The sequence below is a fragment of the Petaurus breviceps genome, unplaced genomic scaffold (genome assembly GCF_028583685.1).
Source record: "Petaurus breviceps papuanus isolate PSGF00001 unplaced genomic scaffold, PetGlider_PUasm1.0 90701, whole genome shotgun sequence".
NCBI lineage: Eukaryota > Metazoa > Chordata > Mammalia > Diprotodontia > Petauridae > Petaurus > Petaurus breviceps.
In genome coordinates this window covers 10,215,169-10,235,267 of record NW_027187316.1, presented here as the reverse complement: position 1 = coordinate 10,235,267, position 20,099 = coordinate 10,215,169, and the positions used below count along the sequence as shown (strand labels likewise).

At 41.7% G+C, this 20,099-nt stretch overlaps 1 protein-coding gene across 1 annotated transcript in view; it reads right to left on the bottom strand.

The window, feature by feature from the left end:
• LOC138144589 (DLA class II histocompatibility antigen, DR-1 beta chain-like) overlaps positions 1–18,021 on the bottom strand; it is a 44,547-nt gene extending 26,526 nt beyond the window's left edge. The window contains exons 1-2 of the mRNA XM_069065978.1: positions 17,861–18,021; positions 10,198–10,464 (exon numbers count right to left, since the gene is read on the bottom strand). Of these exons, the coding sequence (XP_068922079.1) occupies positions 10,198–10,464; positions 17,861–17,960 (367 nt within the window). The 5' untranslated portion in view covers positions 17,961–18,021. The remainder of the gene's footprint in view (positions 1–10,197; positions 10,465–17,860) is intronic.
• Positions 18,022–20,099: the final 2,078 nt, after the last annotated feature.

Genomic DNA, 20,099 nt, shown 5'->3' with positions numbered 1-20,099 from the left:
GGAATGCACAGGCTTTTGTTTTTTTTTTTGGGGGGGGGGGCAATTGGAGGGGAGAAGGCAAAGTAATTAGGGTTAAGTGATTTGGGCCAAGGTCACACAGCTAGTTAAGTGTCAAGTGTCTGAACCCAGATTTAAACTCAGGTCCTCCTGACTCTAGGATCAGTGCTCTATTCACTGTACCATCTAGCTGCCCCCAATACACAGGTTTTAATTATGTTTTAGTAATAAGTCCTCAAAAATTAGTTAACATTTTTACATATAAAATTGCATTAATAATGGATTATTCCCCCCACACCCCATTTCAAAGTCTTTCTCTAATAATACTATGACAAGAAGAGCTTCATTTTCCATATCAGGACCTCATGGATACTTTTTTAAATTCTTCCTTCAGCCTGTAGATGGCATCATCCACTTGAGGTACATGGTTCAGGTAAAGACAGAAAAAACAAGTGGTATGTGAAAACTGAAATTCTCTGAACTCTCAGTGGAATCGTGGGCTCCTAATTTGTTGTTCTTCTTATAACTCTGTTGTTAATATGGTTAGTTCTATAAGACTTGATCTGGTTTTCACCACATGAATTACTTAATGCAAGACCAAATTATAAATGTTCTACCTGGCCTTACTAAATTGTATTGGGGATATTCACCAGCAGGTTTTTAACAGCATTACCTAGGAAACCTCTCCAAGCAACTTGGAACAGGGAAACAAATCTGCTAGAAGAGGCCCTGTCCAGAGTTGCCCTGAATGAGGCTTATTCCAGAATGTCCAAAGGAAAATGTTTCCCAGGATGAAATGGCTACATGGGACAGCTAAGACACAAGAGGAAATAAGCTGATTAAATGGACTTTCAGAATGGCTTATGAGGAGCAATCTGGATTCAGGAGATCTCTTCTTATTCAATATTGGTGACCATTAACTTTTCCTGGTGCTTGTGTTTGCCTGATTAAATGTGTGATCCTTTGGTCTTTGAAGTATTGCAGGCCTCTCTAAAATTGGGGAAATGGAGATGGGAACTTTTCATTTTCTTTTCTTATGGTATTTCTCCTAAATATCTGCTGACTCCTAAAACCTGTTGCCTGTCAACCTCACCCAGTATTTTTTAAAATGCTAATGGAATGATTTTATCAAGGAAAGATTTGAAATGCCCAAGATAAGAAACCAAATAAAAGGAAGCAAATGCAGTCTTTATAAAACCTCTAAAAAATGTTTTATTTGTGGATGAATTTCCTTTAACGCTTAGTCTTAGTGACATACAAATCCTTTCCTATCAATTAACATGACATCTTTAAAATGTAGCCTTATAGATTTTGTAAGTGTAGGATTTTGCAAACCTAGTGTTTAATTTTGTAACCTGACTTAGTTTACCTATCGAGTATGTTTAACTATGTTTCCTTAGGGGATTTACGTGGTTGTGTTCTTGTTTAAATTTGTTCAACTTTGTATGACATTAAAAGAAGCATGAGATTATGAGTCTGTCTTTATAAAAACTTTTATAGCCTAAAAGAATATATGAGATTGCAATATGTTAAACAATTTCTTTCTCTGTCTGACAATTTTCTCTACAAAAGTTTATCAGAAGCTCCAATCTTTCCTCAGGTTTTTTTTTAATCCTAAACCTGTAACTGAGTATATTAAAGCATAATTTTTTAACCTCCATAATTTCTGTTTTGTGGTAGATTTATTTCAGCAACAGTAACTTCCTGCACAAACTGAAAGAGGAGATATTTTTGACAAAGAGATCCTTGACACAAAACAGGTTAGGAACCTGTTGTGTATAGACAACCAATTGCTGGATTTCTCACCACTGCAGACTCAACTTGTTCCAAAGTGGGCTAATCATATTCCTCCCCAAACCTTCTCTTGATGTGTTATGCTAGGTGCTTTTCCTAGAAGATTCTTACTCTTTTCTGTTTTTACTTGTTTTCTCTTACAGGTTTCCTAGTTTTATTATTCAATGGAATCCTGACCTGTTAAATCTCATAACCATTTCCCCCAATTCCATTACTCTTTTTTTTTTAAGCAATCTGGGTTAAATAACTTGCTCAAGGTTACACGGCCAGTTATATCTGGGTGTAGTGCTAAGTATCCGAGCCTGGATTTGATCCCCAGGTCATCCCGACACTGGAGCCGGTGCTCTTACTCGCTGTGCTACCTGGCCGCCCCCAATTCCATTACTCTTAATGAGGGTACCAGCATCATCTTTCTAGTCATCTAGGTCTGAAACTTTAACAACATCTTCACTCTCCCCACATTTCCAGTCATGTGACTTACTAGTTTTGTGTATGTGTGTGTGTATAACATCTCTTATATATGTCCCCTTCCAATTTAGACCTTCATCACCTCATGATTATTGCAGCAGCTTCCCAATTTTCTCCCTCCTTCATTTCTCTCCATACCAATCCTTTATAGATTTGCTGAGGAAATTTTCCTAAGGTATGTCTGATCCTCTGAACACTTGACAAACTCCAGTGTTTCCCTATTACTTCCTCTTTTCAAAACATATACAAGGATATGTTTCTTATTTAAGATTTTTCTATTTGAAAATGTTCCATTTCCTTTGTTTTCAAAAAAAATTGTTTTTACTTAACCTTCATTTATGAATACATCCCTCCCCTGCACTAACCTTCACACAAAACAGCCAATACAGCAACTGTGTCTGATGGTATATGCATCACTTCATACCCATAATCCTCTGCTTCTGCAATGCAGGGTTATCCATTTATTACCTCTTCACAGAGGCCCAAGTTTGGTCATAAATAAACATCATTAATTTTGGTGATTTATTCTTTTCATTTATGATGTTTTAACTATTTTATATAATGTTTTTCCTGGTTCTACTTCAATTTATAATAGCTAATGTTTTCCAAGTCTTCTCTGAATTCTCCCTCATTATTAACTTTACATAACATGATATGGTTTGCCAATGAGCACTCATCTTGTTTTTACTTCTTTGGTGCCAGAAAAAGTGCCACCATAAAGATTTTTACCTGTATGTGTGTGTGTGTGTGTGTGTGTGTGTGTGTATCTTTGTCATTTTTAATGTGATAAAAGAATATGTCTAAAACTGAAAGCAGGCATGACTTGCAAATGGGTAACATAAGACACTTCCCCCAAAGAATAATGGAGTAAAGCCTGGAGGCTTGCTTTCCCCACTATTTGGGGCACCTGCAACCCAGTGTGAAGCAGCATTACATTGGAAAGATTACTGGCTCTGGAATCAAAGAACAGAATTTCAAATCTAGCTTCTGATACCTGCTACCAGGCTCTGTCCTGGGACCTCTTCTCTTCTTCTATATGAGATCTTGTCAGCTCCCACAGATTAAACTATCATTGCTACACAGATGGCTTTCATATCTATTTGTCCAACACTAACCTCTTTCCTGGCCTCCATTCCCCCATCACTAACTGCCTATTGGACACTCCTAAAATGGATGTACTCTAGATATCTCAAAGCCAACATGTCAAAAACTGAATTTACTAATTTTACCCCACCTCCAAACTCCCACCACCCTCACTTTCCTGTGGCTGTGGGAAGCACCACTGTCCTATCAGTCCACAGACTCACATCATCATCAGCCTTGACTCTACACTCTCATCTCCCATATCCAAGCAATTGTCAAGTCCTGTCATTTTTACCTTGGTAACACCTCTCATATCTTCCCTCTTCTCTCCTCTAACATTGTGATCACCTTGGCCCAGGCCCTCATCACTTCACACCAGAACTATTGTAGTAGCCTGCTAAGGGTTCTCCCTGCCTCAAAGTCTCTCCCAACTCTAGGCCATTTTCTACTCAGGTGTCAAATTCTTCTTTCTAGAGTGCAGGTATGACAGTGTAATTCTGTAACTCTAGTGATTCCCTAATACATAAAAGAATAAAAATAAAATCCTCTTTGACTTTTAGACTGTGAGCTCCTTCAAAGCAAGGACCAACTTCTGCCTTTCTTCATTATGCCCCAAATTTACTACAGTGCCTGGCACACAAAAGACACTTCATCAATACCTACTCATTTGACTTGACTAATGTTATGGTGCCTCACCATCCTCCTCTCTAAAATGAAAGGTTCAGACCAGATGGCCTCAGAGGTTTCTTCCAGCTCTAGATCTATGATCGATAATCAAAGGGCATTGATTGCTAGAAAATGTCCCAAAGGAAACATTGATGTCCTGGAACCCATGGCCTATTTATTTCTCACCAAATAATATACCAGGGGGCATTTGCTTTGGAAATGGACAGGTTACAGAGAGACTGAAGAGAATTCTCTTGGAATTCACCTGCTCCCAACAATCATTTAGTTACTTGCTTCCCCATGTGATTTATTGCTTTCTCCTCCATTATTTTATATCCTAAAATTCCTAAGATCTTTGTTTCCATAAAAGATGATTTCATACATAAGATTCATATCAGTCCAAATAAAGGAGTTTGGCATCCTCGATGTTAGAATTAATAACAAATGTCTGCATCCTTCCAAATGTTCATTAGTGGAGGTAAGGATGATAAACATTCCAATGGATTAGAATCGATGGGAACCTGAAAACCGAAACATTGCTCAGAGATGACGTTGTTTCTGCACAAAAAAGAAAAGTCGCTGAGCAATCTTGAGTGTCTCATCCCCCACCAAACCTTTGGGGAGCTGTCACTTTCCCTGCATCTCCCCAGCTCCCATTTACTTCACTCACACTGACAGGCTTTTGCACTCTCCAAAGAGGGAGAACAATCCAACTTGGAAGCAAATCACAGGTCCAGCATCCTCATTTCCATCCATCTTGACACTTCTGCTGTTGGTCAAGAAAGGCCTCCCATAAACTTCGTTAGGAAAAGGTGAGTTCTGAGCAGCCCCACCCCTTGAATGGAAATGAATTGACCACAAAAATTCACTCATGTAAAAACATTTCCTGCTAAGCATTATGGGTAAATGATTTAGTGTGGTAATTTTTTTTTAAAAAAGTTAATTTCCTTCCCCTTACCCCAAATAGCACTAATTCAGGGGGGATCTTGGTTAAGACCCAGTTACTGCAACTAATAAAATGCTAACAAATTTCTAACAAAGGTCATGGAAATAGCTGGAAGTAGATTTCATAACTGTGGCTAAGGGGAGTATTGTTAATTAAATAAGACTCAGAGGAAAGGTAGAGGAGAAAACCATTTTGATTACCCAAAATTGAGGACACTTTGCATGGCAAGAACAACAGCCAAATTATTGGTTGATGAGGGGAAATGTCTTTGCTTCAAATGTTTCTGATAAAAGTCTATTATCCAAGACATGTAGGGAATGAACACAAATCTATAAGGCCAAGAGCCTTTGCCAGCATGTAAATGTTCAAAGGAAATGAATAGTTTTCAAATTTACTCCAAATCCTTAACAAGAGAGAAATGGACATTAAAACAACTCTGAGGTTTCACCTCTTCTGAACACATGAAAATGGTTGATGTGAGAAGAACTATACAAATACAGGCAGATTGATACCCTATTTGTGTCACTGTGAACTGGTACAACAATTGTGAAAAGCAATTTGGAATCATGCTCAAAACTGCCAAAATCTCAAGATCCCATTGCTCAACATATATGCCAATGGTGTGAAAGATGGGGGAAAATCTCAGATATGAGTGCATATATATATAAATGTATGTATGTATGTATGTGTGTGTATATACATATATACATAAATATATTCATAGCAACACTTTGTGGTAGCAAAGGAGTAGAAACAAAGTAGGTACCCACTAATGGAGAAAGGATTAAGGAAATCATGGCACAAGAACATAATGGAATTATGTTGCAACAGAAGAAACAACAAAAACAAGAAATTCAAAGAAACATGGGAAGACTTAAATGATAGATAGAGAATACTGTAAGCAGAACCAGAAAGGAAACACCCAGAACTACAAAAGGGGAGGAGAGGAATGAGACTAAATAATATGGAATTACAGTCACCAAGCTGGCCCATAGAGAAGAGGAAATAAACACTTCATGGAAGAAGTGGGGAGACTATAGGCATGAATGGTTAGTGAGAGCTATTATGTAACTTTTGAGTAAAAATTTTGTTATGAGGGAAGGCCAGGGGGGGTAGAGTATATATTAAGCAATAAATAGATGTGAATGCAAAAGGTATTACTAAAACTTTAATTTTTTAAAAGTGCAAAGGAAAGGCACATGATAGGCAGGCATATGCTATAGCATATCCTCAGAGAAGAACTGAACAGAAGTGATGGAAGAAATATCAATAGAATGATGTATGACCAGAATGAGGGGCGTCCATCACATAGAAAAAGCTAAGGATTTCTGGACAGACAGCCTGTGAGGGCCACTAGTATCTATGCAATATCAAGAAATGTAAAGGAAGGCCACCAGCACACTGGTTAATCAGCCTCTACAGAAAGTATGGATAGAAATGGACAAGAGGCACCCAGGATAAAAAGGTGCAAATGGATTCCAATCTGCATCTTTGGAGGCATTTCACTCTTCGACAGATTCTACAAATCCCAAGTTCTTAAGCTTCCTCCCTCTGCTCCCCTGCCTTTCTCTCTGTGACACCAAGCACCAGTTGCTTCTCAGTCTGGTCATTTATTAGTGTGAATGTTCAAGGAGTTAAAATGCATAAAACCCTGGCAGGAAAAAAAAAGGATGGAAGAGGTCTTTGAAACTATTCTCGGGAAATGCCAAAGAGTTCAGACAGAAACAAAGGTACAAGGAAGGAGCTATTCCAGGTAAGGTGGCAGTAAAGGTAAGCTCCTGGAGATCTGAGGAGAACCTGGGAGCCTCCAAACATGGGAGGGAGGCTGAGGGGAGGCAACAGTTCCAGGGGACACAACCTCACAGATCAGCTCAGGAGCCCTGCAAAAGACATAGAACAGGCATATAAGAATCTACATGGGGGTCTGAAGCAACAAGTAGAACCACTTCTTCTCACTAAGGGCCCCAAATTTCTTCTTAGCTTTAGGGACCATTGGGCAAAGACTGTAGCTATGAGAACCCTGATGCCACCTAGGTAGAAGGATCTTACTTATTAGTTAAGAACCATGATTTCCTGAGAAAGGAAGGGAGAGAGAGACATAAAAATCCTTGTAAATCCCAGAGTTATGGAGGCACAGGGAAACAAGGGTCTGATCACCATGGGAAAGAGGAGTCCTAACACAACTTAGCCCAGTAACTGACACAACAGAGGAAGCACTTAATTGATGCTTTATTCATTCATCTACAATTGTGTTGCGTGCATAGGGGTTGGGGTGGGGGGAAGAAATGGCAGGGAAAGGGGCTTAAGGATGGAATCTGAGACCCCTCCCAAGAATGACTCTACTAGTGAATATGGGATTCCCAAGATCCTAGAGCCCCGGCATCTGACCTCTTCAACATCTTCCTTCCTTGGGAGAAAGAGCTGAAGCCAAAGTCAAATCACCCCTTCACCCCTGACCTGGAGCCAGATTTCTGGCACAACCAAATATCCCCTCTCCCCAGGAAGAGATCATGGAGAGGAGTGGCCTTAGGGCTTTCCCCAGATTATCTCACCTTTCTGGCTCCTCTGGTGGACAATGAGGCCAACCCCAAAGAAGATCAGTCCCAGCACAAGGATCCCGACTCCACTCAGCATCTTACTCTGGGCAGATTCAGACTGTGCTTCTGGGGAGAAGAGATACCAAGGACTAAAACTTTCCCTCCAGAAGCCAGCCCCCTGTGGGGAGCAGACAGGTGTGAGGGGAACCTGAGAAGGTGGCTAAATCCTCTCTAAGAAAGGAAGGAATAGATGTGCAAAGAACTTTTCAGAACTCAGGAAGTGAAAGCTCACCAGCGGACACTGACATCAATCTGTCTCAAAGTCTGGCTCCCCTACCCCAGGAGAAGGGGTCTATAGGCTGATCACAGAGTCACAGAGAGAGGCCAGCTCCCAGGGCTTGAAGAGGCTGACAAGGTTCTAGGTCTCCATAGCTCTTAAGTCAGCACTGCCATTAGGGAAGAGGAGTGGGGGAGGGGGGAAAAGTGGATAATACTACATGGGGTTTTTATTAGCCCAGGGCAGAAGAAAAGAAGGCATAGGACACACACTGAAGGAATTGAGCAATGTTAGAACTGGAGGGTGAGGGAGCTCTATCTTACTCCAGTACAAGAGGACAGGTTTCTGAAGACTGGAGTGCTCCACTTGGCAGGTGTAGACATCCCCACGCTTGGGGGTCATTTCCAGCATCACCAGGATCTGGTAGGTCCAGTCTCCATTGCTGATCAGGCCTGAGGACACAACCCCAGCCGTCTCCTCCTGCCCATTCAGGAACCACCTGACCTCAATGTCCCCAGGATAGAAACCAGTGACAGAGCAGACAAGCAGGTTGTGGTGTTCCAGGGGAGCCATTTTTGATGGATACACAATCACCTCTGGTTGAACTGAAAGAAAGAAGAAAGATCTTGAGTGAGGGAGTCAGAGAAGGTCTTCCTAGTCCAGCCCCCACCTCTGTCACCTGATCCATAACCAGGCTTAGGTCTCCTCTCCTCTCCAGAACCAGAAATGGGCATCTTGGTGACATTTAAGCTCCCCCTAAGACTAGAAATCTGAACTAGCAGGAAGCAGCCCCAGGAGTCCAAGGTGCTGAATTATCATGGCCCCAGCCCATCACAATTCAGTGACATGGGAAGAAATTAGCAGGAAAGTTTTCTTATTACAAATGGATACTTTGTAATGGATTGTTTCCAAAAGCACATCATAGATGTAGATAATAAACTATTTTAAGAAAGATTTCTAGCTCAGATATGAAGAGATGCTATCAATCCACTGAAGAAATTTTGAATCAGGTGAATTGTGAAGAATGTCTAGGCCCAGTAGAAACTTGAGCGTCCTGATGCAGAGTCCAGAGGCCCTGGGAGAAGCAGAAATATGTCTGGGTATCTGGAGAAAGAAAATTTCAGTGATGACGCCTCAGTTGTAAGAGTTTGTGTTATCAGAGAAGGCTAAGAAGGGAAAGGGAGGGAAGGGAAGTGGTTGAGACAAGAGAGAGCAGAGCATGGGAAGCCTCTGCTGAGTTTAGTTTCAGGGATAAAAAAGGAGCAGTTTTATTTAAAATTTTAAAAGGTTCATGACACCTGGGCACTCAGGACTTGGGGAGATTTAATTATATATATATACACACACACACATATACATTTATGATATTTTATATTAAATCTTGTTGTTCAGTCATGGCCAACTCTTTGTTTTCCCATTTGGGGTTATCTTGCCAAAGATACTGGAGTGATTTTCCATTTCCTTCTCCAACTCAAATTAGAGATGAGGAATTTAGGTAAAGAGGATCAAGTGACTTGCCCAGGGTCACACAAGTAGGAAATGTCTGAGACCAGATGTGAACCCAGGAAGATGAGTCTCCCTGACTCCAGGCTTGGCGCTCTGTCCACTGCCATACCTAGGTTCCTATTAACCATTTTAGCATTGTTTAAATGTGATTTATTTACAGGTAAAGGGTTTTTGGCTTTTTCCAATGCAATTTATCACCATTAGAATTGGAGCAGCTAAAACCATCTGAATTTGACTGAGGAAAAAGAACTCAAGGAACGAAAATCTATGCTGGCATAAGATGTTTCTTCCCCCTTCCCTCTCCAGCACATCTTCCCCTTCTCTCTGTCTTTACCCTCTTTCTCCCCTATTCATTCTCCCCTTTCTTCTCCTCTCTCTCCACTCACCTTGTCCCCTTCACTCATCTCCTTTTTCTGCTCCTAATTCCTCCCCATCATCTCTGTTGCCCTTTTCGCTCTCAATTCCCCATCTCTTCTCCCTCTCATCCCTCCTTTCTCCATCCCAATCGCTATCTGCCATTCTTCTTCCTTTCCCCTTCATACTCCCCTTTTGTTCCCAATATCTCCCCTCCCCTCATCTCCCTTCCTTGATCCTCCTGTCTTGGTCCCCTCCCTTCCTCTTCTTTCCCAATACATCATTTCCCTGTCCCTTCATCCCTGTTCCCCCTTGTCTCTCCCCTGCTCTGGGGCCTCCCGAACCTGCATCTGTTCCTGTGACACCCCCCCCCCCCACCTTCTTTCCTCATTTGCCCAGCCCATCACAACATCCCCTCCCTCTGCGCTCCCTTCCAGCCCCTTCTCTTCCTCCCAGCTCTGTCCCCACCCCAGGGAGCCCGCCCCTCTCCCGCTCCCTCCTCCCTCTCCCTGGGTCCCCGCTGGGCTCCCCTGGTCCCTCCCTCCCCTCCCCTGTGGGCGCACACTCACCGCGCCTTTGCACTAAGAAGGACTCCAGCACCTCGTAGTTGTGCCTGCAATTGTCCGCCGCGGCCCGTAGGCGCTTCAGGTAATCTTTCTGTCTTTTCACTTTCTCAGCAGTGGGCCGCCCCAGCTCCGTCACCGCCACGAACTCCCCCACGTCGCTGTCGAAGCGCGCGTACTCCTCCCTGTTGTAGATGGCCCTCAGCACAAACCGCACATGCTGCGTCCCGTTCACTAAGTAACATTCGCCCTTCACCTGCTCCATGAAGTGGTCTGAGGAGACATCAGAGGCGGGTCAGGCCTGACAGACACCCGCATTCCAATCAGCGACCACAAGTTGGACCTAACCAAGGAGAACAAGGCCAACATCAGGCTGCCCGTCCTCTGACTGCTCAGTCCCACCCCCTCTGAGACCCAGAAAAGGCAAGCGACTTCTCCGAGGTCACCCCTAAAATCTGGTATGGAGGCAGAACTAAAACCTAGAACAGGGGTGAGGAACCTGTGGCCTCAAGTGCGGCCCTTTGACTGAATTGTTCTGTGAAGTTTGGATTCAAAGGGCCGCACTTGAGAACCTAGAGGGTCACATGTGGCCTCGAGATCGCAAGTTCCCCACCCCTTATCCCAGACCTTTAGGTTCCCAGAACCGCACAGTTTGTCTGCAGCCTGGTAACTGCCCTCTCAACTACATCCAGGCTGGTGCAAACACTGCCAGGAAATTTTACCCAACACCCACCCCAAGTCTTCCTCACCCCAGTTTAACCCCGTCTCCAATTCTTATCCCTCCAACACATCTATGAACCCCCCTTCTCAGCCCCTCTGCAGAAGACACAGGCAGGTGACAGACTCTCCACACACTTCCATAACCCTAGAGGTCACAGCCCTCTCCATCCTTGGATTAGGGCACAATAATCAGATCAATAGTACCCTCTCTACTGAAAAGAGCATGGAGATATGCCCTGCTATGTACAGCTCTACTCCCAGTTCCTGTGACTGCTGGTCCAGGGCTTCCTCCCCCCCCCCCCCAGTCACCCCTCCTGGGTCTGTCTTGAATCCTAGGCCTTCTAGAATGTAAGTTCCTGGAGTTCAGCAAATGACTGGTTTTTATATATAAACTAGCACTCAGCCTGGAGTGTACTAGGTGCTTAATAAATGTTTACTAACTGACTGACTGACTGGCTGATTGATTGGCTGACTGTGTGAGCTGATTTAAAATGAAGTGAAGGGAACCAGGAGAACAATTTCTACATAAGAACAATATGGTCAAGGCATAACTTTGAAAGACTCAGGAACTCTGATCACCATCAAAACCAATCATGATTCCAGAGGCCTAATGAAGAAACATGCTACCCACTTTCTGACCAAAAAAAGAATGCAGAATGAGAACTTTTTTTTTCAAAATGGTCAGTGCAACAATTTGTTTTCCTTGATTATGCATGTTTGCAATAGGGGATGGGATTTTTCTCTTCGTTTGGGAGGTAGAAAAGGTGAAATTTTACTGATTGAAAATATATATTTTTTTAATTTTACAATTCAACACAAAAATGTCAGAAAAACATATATCCTTCATTATCCCAGAAATAACAGTACTAGACATATACTGCAAAGAAAAACCAAGACACAAGACAAGCAGGCAAAATACATACATACATACACATATATATACACACACATACAAACACATATGTATTACATAAATATATACAGATGTATTGCAAACATGTCATGTATAAATATATATGACAAGCATGTGTACATGTGTGTGTGCAGTGTTGCTTTTTGTTATAGCAGAGACCTGAAGACAAAGTGGGCTCCACTATTTGAGAAATGAACAAATTCTATCATAAGAGAATAAAAGTATGTCCTTAGGCTATAAAAAGTGATGAAAGGGATAGATGCAGGGAAACATTGTCTGAGCTAATGCAGAGTGAAGTGAGCAGAGAAAGGAAACCCATTTCCACTACGACAATAGTAATCTGAAGGACAATGACTTTGAAAGACTTCAGAGGTCAGATCAGTGCAATGACCCACCGAAGTTCCAGGAGACGCAGGCAAAGAGGTGACAGATCTGACGTGTGGAGTGAAACAGACATTTCAGTCAGAGCCTAAAAGACACAGGGCTCCCAAATGGGCTGAAGGTGGGGAAGTTTTTTGTTTAGGTCTGAGTGACTGATAGTGATGCAAAAAAAAAAAGAAAGAAAGAAAGAAAAGAACATCAGTGAAACATTTTTTAAAATACAGAGAAAAGAGCAGAAAACATTTGAACAAGGTACAGAGATAAAGCAGGGCAGTTTGGATCCTCTTGTGTTAAATTTAACATGCACTTTGAAAAAGCAAAGAGCATGTAAGCGGAGCTCAATTTCATCTACAATTGACTTTTCCTGCTTTTGAAAGGTCTTTTGCAGGAAGTGATCATAAGATGAGGCTTGAAGGAAAATTAAACTCTTCATAGAGGGAGTTGAGGAATTGGAAGGATATATTTCTTTGTGGGAGAGTGGGGGAAACTCATTGATTTTAACATAATAAGATCATAGATGCAGAACTGGAAGGGAAGATAACAGCCATCCAGTTCCACCTCCATTGTTTTAAAAATAATGATACTGAAGCTCCCAAAAGTGATGTGATTTGACTGAAGTCACTAAAGTAGTAAAGGAGAGATCAAGTCTTGAACTCAGGGCTCCTGACTTCTTTTCATTGGGCCACACTGTCTCTGTAGTCAGAACTCAGGGCTTCCAATACCAGCTATACTGATGACTCCGAGACCTTGTACTAATCACTTCTCTCTGAACTAAGTTCATTTATTTCTAAAATGAAGACAATAAAAGTGGCAGTACCTGTTTCATAGACTTCTGGTGAGGATCAGATAGGATTGTGTATGGAAAGCATTTTGTAACAATAGAACCCACGTAAGTGTATGTTCCTTTGTTTTCTGACAAATCTATGATCTCATCCCAGGGGTTCTTGCCTCTATCAGCACAGAGTATAATCCATTCATACTTGCTCCTCTTGTGTGAGAAGGCCCACCCCCACATGCTGGAGGAACAATTGGAACATTCCTTGGTTACTAATAAGACCTATCCATCTTCCTTTCCACTCATCTACTTCCTCCATGATCTTTCTTACTATCATTCTTAAGGGTAGGTTTTCAATGGAAAAAGGTTACAACTGACTAGTGCATCTCCCTTATGGATATTTGCAACCTTGATGCCCCATAGGCTGTAGTAGTCCAAGATTCTGAAAAAGAAAAAACATTTGTGCTAAAAAAAAAAAAATCTTTGAATTGGGAACCATTTTGAAGCCTTAGAGGAACTGAACCACCTCCCAAATGCAATCCAATCAACTCCATTTCTTCTTTTCAATTTGGTATTTAATTGATTATCAATCTGCAGAGCCCAGCTCTAAATATGCACAGTGATACATTAGAATGTCATAATCTGAACAGTGGGCATTTTTCATCACTTTCAGACTTCCCTGTAAGGCTAGTCTATTTTTCATATAAGACTAAATTATTAATATGAATATTAAACTTTTCTGGCTCACTGAGTGAGGGGCTGCATATATGATAAGAAAAAGGTGCAATAGATGGACAGTGAGATCCTGTGGTACCCTCCCAATGTCAGGAGAGAATAAGGTTGACTAGTATGAAATTGGGTGGGCTCCATATAGAAATTTATGGGAGAGTGTGGACACGAGTCACCTGGAATGGGCAGGAAAGGATGCATTGAGATCTGTACTTTGAAAGAAACTTTTGAACCAATGAGGTCATAGATCCAACTGAGCATGAGTACTGAAATAGAGACAAGTATTCAAAATGTGAAACTCTCCTTCACCTGATTCTTTTGTCCTTCACTAGATTATATCCTATTTCTGTGATTTCTTTTACAAACAAATATTTCTAAATATTCATCTGTATCCAAAGTCATCTGACTTAAAACCCAGTAAACTGGGTTTATAACACTATTCTTGAATGAAGGGAAAAGAAAACATTACTAATAAAAAATTATGTGTTAAGCATTGCAAATACAAATACAAAAGTAAAGACAATCCCCACTATGAAGGAGCAGGCATTCTAATGGAAAGAATAATATAGGGCAGTGGTGGCCAGGGAGAGGCAATTTGGGCTGAAAACTATGGGTGGGATCACAAAGGAATAGATGGACACAGATCATCCAGGAACAATGGAAAAGTCAATTTTATCACAGTTCTGGAATCCAGATTTTACTTGGGGGGAGTGGGGAACTGTGAGGAAAGGGTAGGTGCATCTCTATGGATTGTGGGGGAAGTTGCTTCAGAGAAGGGAATTAAGTGAAGCCTGACAGGATCTTTTCTGAAATAATAGGTAGAGTTCTCAGCAACTGGGTAGGGCAGTGGTGAGAGCACTGGGCTTAGAATCAGGAAGACCTGGGTTCCAATGCAGCCTCAGACACTTCTTAGCTTTATGACCCTGGATAAGTCATTTAACCCTGCTTGCCTCAGTTTTCTCATGGGTAAAATAACTTGGGAAAGGAAATGGCAAACCACTCCAGTATCTTGGCCAAGAAAACCCCAAAAAGGGTTGCAGAGTCAAACACAACTGAAATATCTGAACAACACCACTGAGGATTTAGTCACCAATCAAGAGAGCAGGGCCCCAGAGCAGAAGTTCCTCCTGAGCATATTTTTGGTTTGAGAAGCAAGATGATTGTGAAAGCATTAGAGGCAGTGGTCCCTCCATTTACCGCCTTCCAAAATTATAATAATTTTTCCTCCAGACTTATCCTTTTGTTGATGAGAGTCAGGTTGTGATGCAGCAGGATGTCTCAAAGAATTTCAAAGACTCAGGCTGACTCCAAGCCAGTTAGGGAGATTTACTGTGGACTTGAGGTTTAATGCACTGGTGAGCGACTAAGTTCCTTAGAGGAACTTATAGTTTCAGTAAGGTAAGACAGACAATTTTGTAGAGTATATGATGCTGATTACACAATCAAAATTTGCTTATAATACAGGGATATGATTGATATTTAAAAGACAGGAGGGGTTTCTTAAGGGATTAGGTAATAGGGGAGGGGGTCCCTCCCATGGTTGAATAGCCAAACATCCTGGTCATGCTGCTTTCTGATTGGCTAGCTATTGGGGTCCTGTCTTGTCAAACTTCAGCATCTGCAGGGCCCTCCTAACTGGTCTCTATGATTTAACATCTTCTCTTCTCCAAAGCCCCCCAGCTCACCTCATGAGTCTCCATTGCTATTTAAACAAAAACTTCTCTAGCCTAGAAATCAAGGCCTCCTCTACCTCCATGTCCATTTCCCTTTCTAGCCTTCTTTTCTACTTTAGCCCACATGAAACCTCGGTCCAAGCCAAAGTCTGCCAACAATCTCTTAGTTCCTCCTTGTATTTGTCCTTTTCTTTGTTCATTCTCCCACAGTCGTGGATTCTCTCCCTATTACTCTGAGGTACCACCATCTTCCCAGTCACCTAGGCTCACAACCTCAGTGTTATCTTCATTCACATCACCCATATTGAGTTTGTTGCCAAAACTTGACAATTTTACCTTTTTAACATCTTGAACATATCCCATTTTGTGCTCTGACTCTGCCACGGCCCTGATTCAGTCCCTTAGCACCTTCTACCAGAACTTTTGCAATAGTTTGTTGGTGGGTCTGCCTGCCTCCAGTCTCTCACCACTCTAGTCCATCTTCCATTCACCTATCAAATAGATCTTCCTAAAGTACAGATCTGGCCACATCACCTACCTGCTAGATGTACTCCAGTGACTCCCTATTACCTCCAGAATGAAATTTTGAAATTTTGTTTGGTCTTCAAAGACCTCCACACATTGACCCCTCCTACTTTTTCAGTGTCCTTACCCCTGACTCCCCCCCCCACCCATATGCTCTGTGATCCAGTGACACTGGCTTCCCTGCTGTCCCTCCTACTAGACCCTCTATCTCTCAGCTCTGGGCATTTCTTCTGGCTGGCCCCATGTCTGGAATGTTCTCCCTCCTCATATCTGATTCATGGCCTCCCTGGCTTCCTTTAAGTCCCAACTAAAGTCCCATCTTCTATGGGAAGCCTTTCACACTTCCCCTTAATTCTAGTGCCTTCCCTCTGTTGGTTATTTCCAAATTATCCTAAATGTAACTGGTTTGTACACAGTTCTTCCTATGGTGTCAACCCCAGGGACTTTTATATTTCTTTGTATCACCAATAATTAATACAGTGTCTACCACAGAGTACATGCTTAATAAAACGTTGATTTGCTTCTAACTGGGAGGGTACTAAAATACTGTGTAGTTTGGATGATTGTCCACATGGAAGCATTACCTGCTCAGCACAGCCATGGCTGATACCAGGGTGTTTCTAGAGTTGTCAGCTGGCTTAAGCAGCCTTCACTCTGCTAGAACTGGGAGATCCTACTGCCCTTGGGTTTGTCTTGCTCACACCCTGACCAACTATCTCTAGAAGGAGCCTTCTCTCTTGCCTAATCTGGAGAATGGGTGTTTGGGTGCTACACAGGGCATACTCTCCTCCCAGAGGCAATGCACGTGACAAAGTCCGATCTTGCAAGATGGCTCTAGAGCAGGTTTGGATCCCAAAGAAACTGTAATTGTCCAGGCCAGGTGCCAGGCCATTCTGCTGATGCAATAATATGGAGTGTGACAGAGGGGCTTTTATCTGCTCCTCTGCAGTACTTACACTAACTGGAAGAGGATTTTTGTCCCATTCCAGAGGGCTCCTTCCTGACCAGGACAAAGGCTCTCACACCTCTTCTGTGTCACGAAAGAGGCCCCATAATCCAGACCAGAGCTTCAGAGGGAGCAGTAGCAGTGTGGAGACCAGAGACAATGCTGAAAGATGGGAGTCAGGGAGTGCAAGCCCAGTCTGATCCAGAGGATTGGGAGGGTGGTAAACATTGAGTCTATACCCCTTTTTCTCAGCCCATTAATAAGAAATCATGAAGACAGAAGGAAAGCCAATTGGGTCAATCCTCTTGGTCTCTCCAGCCCAGTATCTGCTTCTAACCTGCCTCCAAGGGATGGATATGGAGACCATCCCATACTCTATCATGATGTTATTCATGAAAATCTGGGGTGGTCCCAAACTCCAGCTTCACTTATGGCCTTAAAATCATACCTGGGAAATTAATCCAGGAAAGTCTATCAATAACAACCAAACTTAAACCTTTCCAACTACTTAGGCAGACTCTGTGAAGGTGTTTAGTGGGACAGAAAAGTTTAGATGGTGGTAGGAGACCTTGGTAGCTCTGATCATGTCAACTCCTATTCAAAAAACTCCAGTGACTATCACCTCCAGGATGAAATACAAAATCTTCTGCTTAGATTTCAAGCCCTTCAGAATCTGGCCCCTCCTACTTTTCAAGCCTTCTTACATGTTATGTTACCATGGCCCTGGTACTCTGATATCCAGTGATACTGGCCTTCTTGGCCATTGGGGAGGCGGTTGAATGTCAGGGGAGTTTAAGAAGTCTATGAACCCTGAGTAAAAGGGGAAAAGTTAGTTAGCAAGGGTCAAAAGAAGAATTGAAGAGAGCCTGAAAATCAGTTTCACCTAGTGCCCATCTATCTGAGGACCATCCTGTCCCAAATCCTTCCTTTGGTCTGGGCCGACAGGGAAGAGTACACTTCTTGGGCCTCTACCTGGGCTCTCTGGGAAGCTGCTGCTTTGCACCTACCTGGGGTGTGCCTGCCTTCAGCCACCTGGGAATTCAGCACCAGCAGAGTCACAACCAGAGTCTCTATCCAGACACCTGTGAGAAGCAAGACACACACCATCCTGGAGACAAGACGAAGCTAAGTGACCCAGAGAGATGTAGCAGTCAGGATGGCCTTCACTTCATGGGCTCTATCCCCACCCCCCATATCTCTTAGACTAAGAATCTACAGACTCTCTTGTCTGTCCCAGGGTTGGGTAACCTCAAAGTTGAGAAAACCAATTAGCTTTAGGAATGAGGTGCATCATTAGTTCCCAGGCAGAGTTTCCTTTTGCAGGGTCTATTCTGATATTTAAGTGTTTTTCTGGTGAAAAAAAGATCGCCGAAATCATAGAATCTCAGGGAAGGAAGAGTCTCAAGAGGTCATGTCTTGCCTGGGATATTATGACAGCCTCCTGATTATTCTCTCTGCTTCCAGCCTCACTTCTCTCACTACCCACAATTGCCGAAGAGATATTCCTAAAGAACAGGCCTGATTGTGTCAAGTCCCTAATGAAGACCCTTTAGAGACTTGGTCTTGGTGCTAGGGTCAAATACAAACTCCCTATTATTTAAAAATGATAGTATAATAATGATTTGTCCCAGGATCATTTTTCTCTGAATCACATTGAAAAGAAATGAGTGCTGTGAGATGTTAATGATGATATAAAAGATGAAAGCATAATTATTATTATTATAACAGAAATAATGTTGAAAATTCAACAAATATACTATACAGGAAGTATTTCATTGTCACTAGCACCCAGAAGTGCCCCTAATATAACATTTATTTAAAAAAAAAAAACTTTTAAAACCTTGATAGATGACAACCTTGGAAATTATTTATAATGCCCAAACTACATGGAACAAATGCCTATCAAAATATAGAGACCTAGCAGAGTAAATCCAAATCACACAGGAACCATTGTCTAAAATAATTGTGATACATTAAAGTTATGGACTATTACAAAGCTCTAAGAAATTATGGATGTGATGAATTCAGAAAAGTGTGGGAAAACCCACATGAACTGATGCAGAATAAAGTGAACAGAGCCAAGAAAACAATATACAAAATGATGGCAACAGTAAAAGTGGCAGAAGGAACCATCCACAAAATAATCAAAGCTGAATGTTGTAAAATTGTAAAGAACAGCATGAATCAAAAGAAGAGATATGAGAAGATGCTCCCAACCGATCCCTTTACAAAGGTTTGAGGTTTACAAGTGTTTGACGTTGCAAATATTTTTAGACTTTATATATACATTACCAGTCATGCTGATTTTTTTTCTTTTTCATTTTTTGTCTTTAAAAATATTATTTTTTATATAGGATAGCTTTCTGGGAGAAGGAAAAGACGAGATTCTTGGGGAAACTATGGTGATATAACAAAAGAGATGATAAATTCTCATACCACAAAAAAAAGACTTTAAATTTCCTTGAGAATTCAACAAATATTACATACTGGATCTGCATTGTTTATTTTTGATATGCACTAATTTTTAAAATTTGAGTTCCTATGCTCTCCCTCCCTCTAGCTCCTTTCATACCCACTAAGAAGACAGGAAATATGATACTCATTAAACATGACAAGTCATGCAAAATAAATTTCCATATTAATCACTTTGCAAAAAAAGGTGACAAAAATAAGGTGAAAAAAAATATGCTCCAAGCTGCATTCAAAGTTTATCAAATTCTCTCTCTCTCTCTCCCTCTCCCTCTCTCTCTCTCTCTCTCTCTCTCTCTCTCTCTCTCTCTCTCTCTCTCTCTCTCTCTCTCTCCATCATGACTGCTTTGGAATGGGCTTGGATCATTACATTGATCAGAGTAGCTAAATCTTTCACTTTTGATAATTGTCACAATATTATTGTTTCTGATACAATATTCTTCTGATTCTGTTCACTTCACTTTGCATTAAGGGAATGTAAATCTTTCCAGGTTTTTCTAAATCATCCTGCTCATCATTAATTATAGCACAATAGTATTCCATTAGAATCATATTCCACAACTTATTTAACCATTCTCTAATTGATAGCCACCCCTCTCAATTTCTAGTTCTTTGTCACCACAAAAAGAACTGCTATATTTTTGTATATATAGGTGTATCAGCAATGCCATATTCACAATGCCTATAGAGATTACAAATATGCTGATATAATTATCCATCACAAAATACATCAGGTTTGCCATTTGGGGAAATAAACTAGAAAATTTATTAAGATAC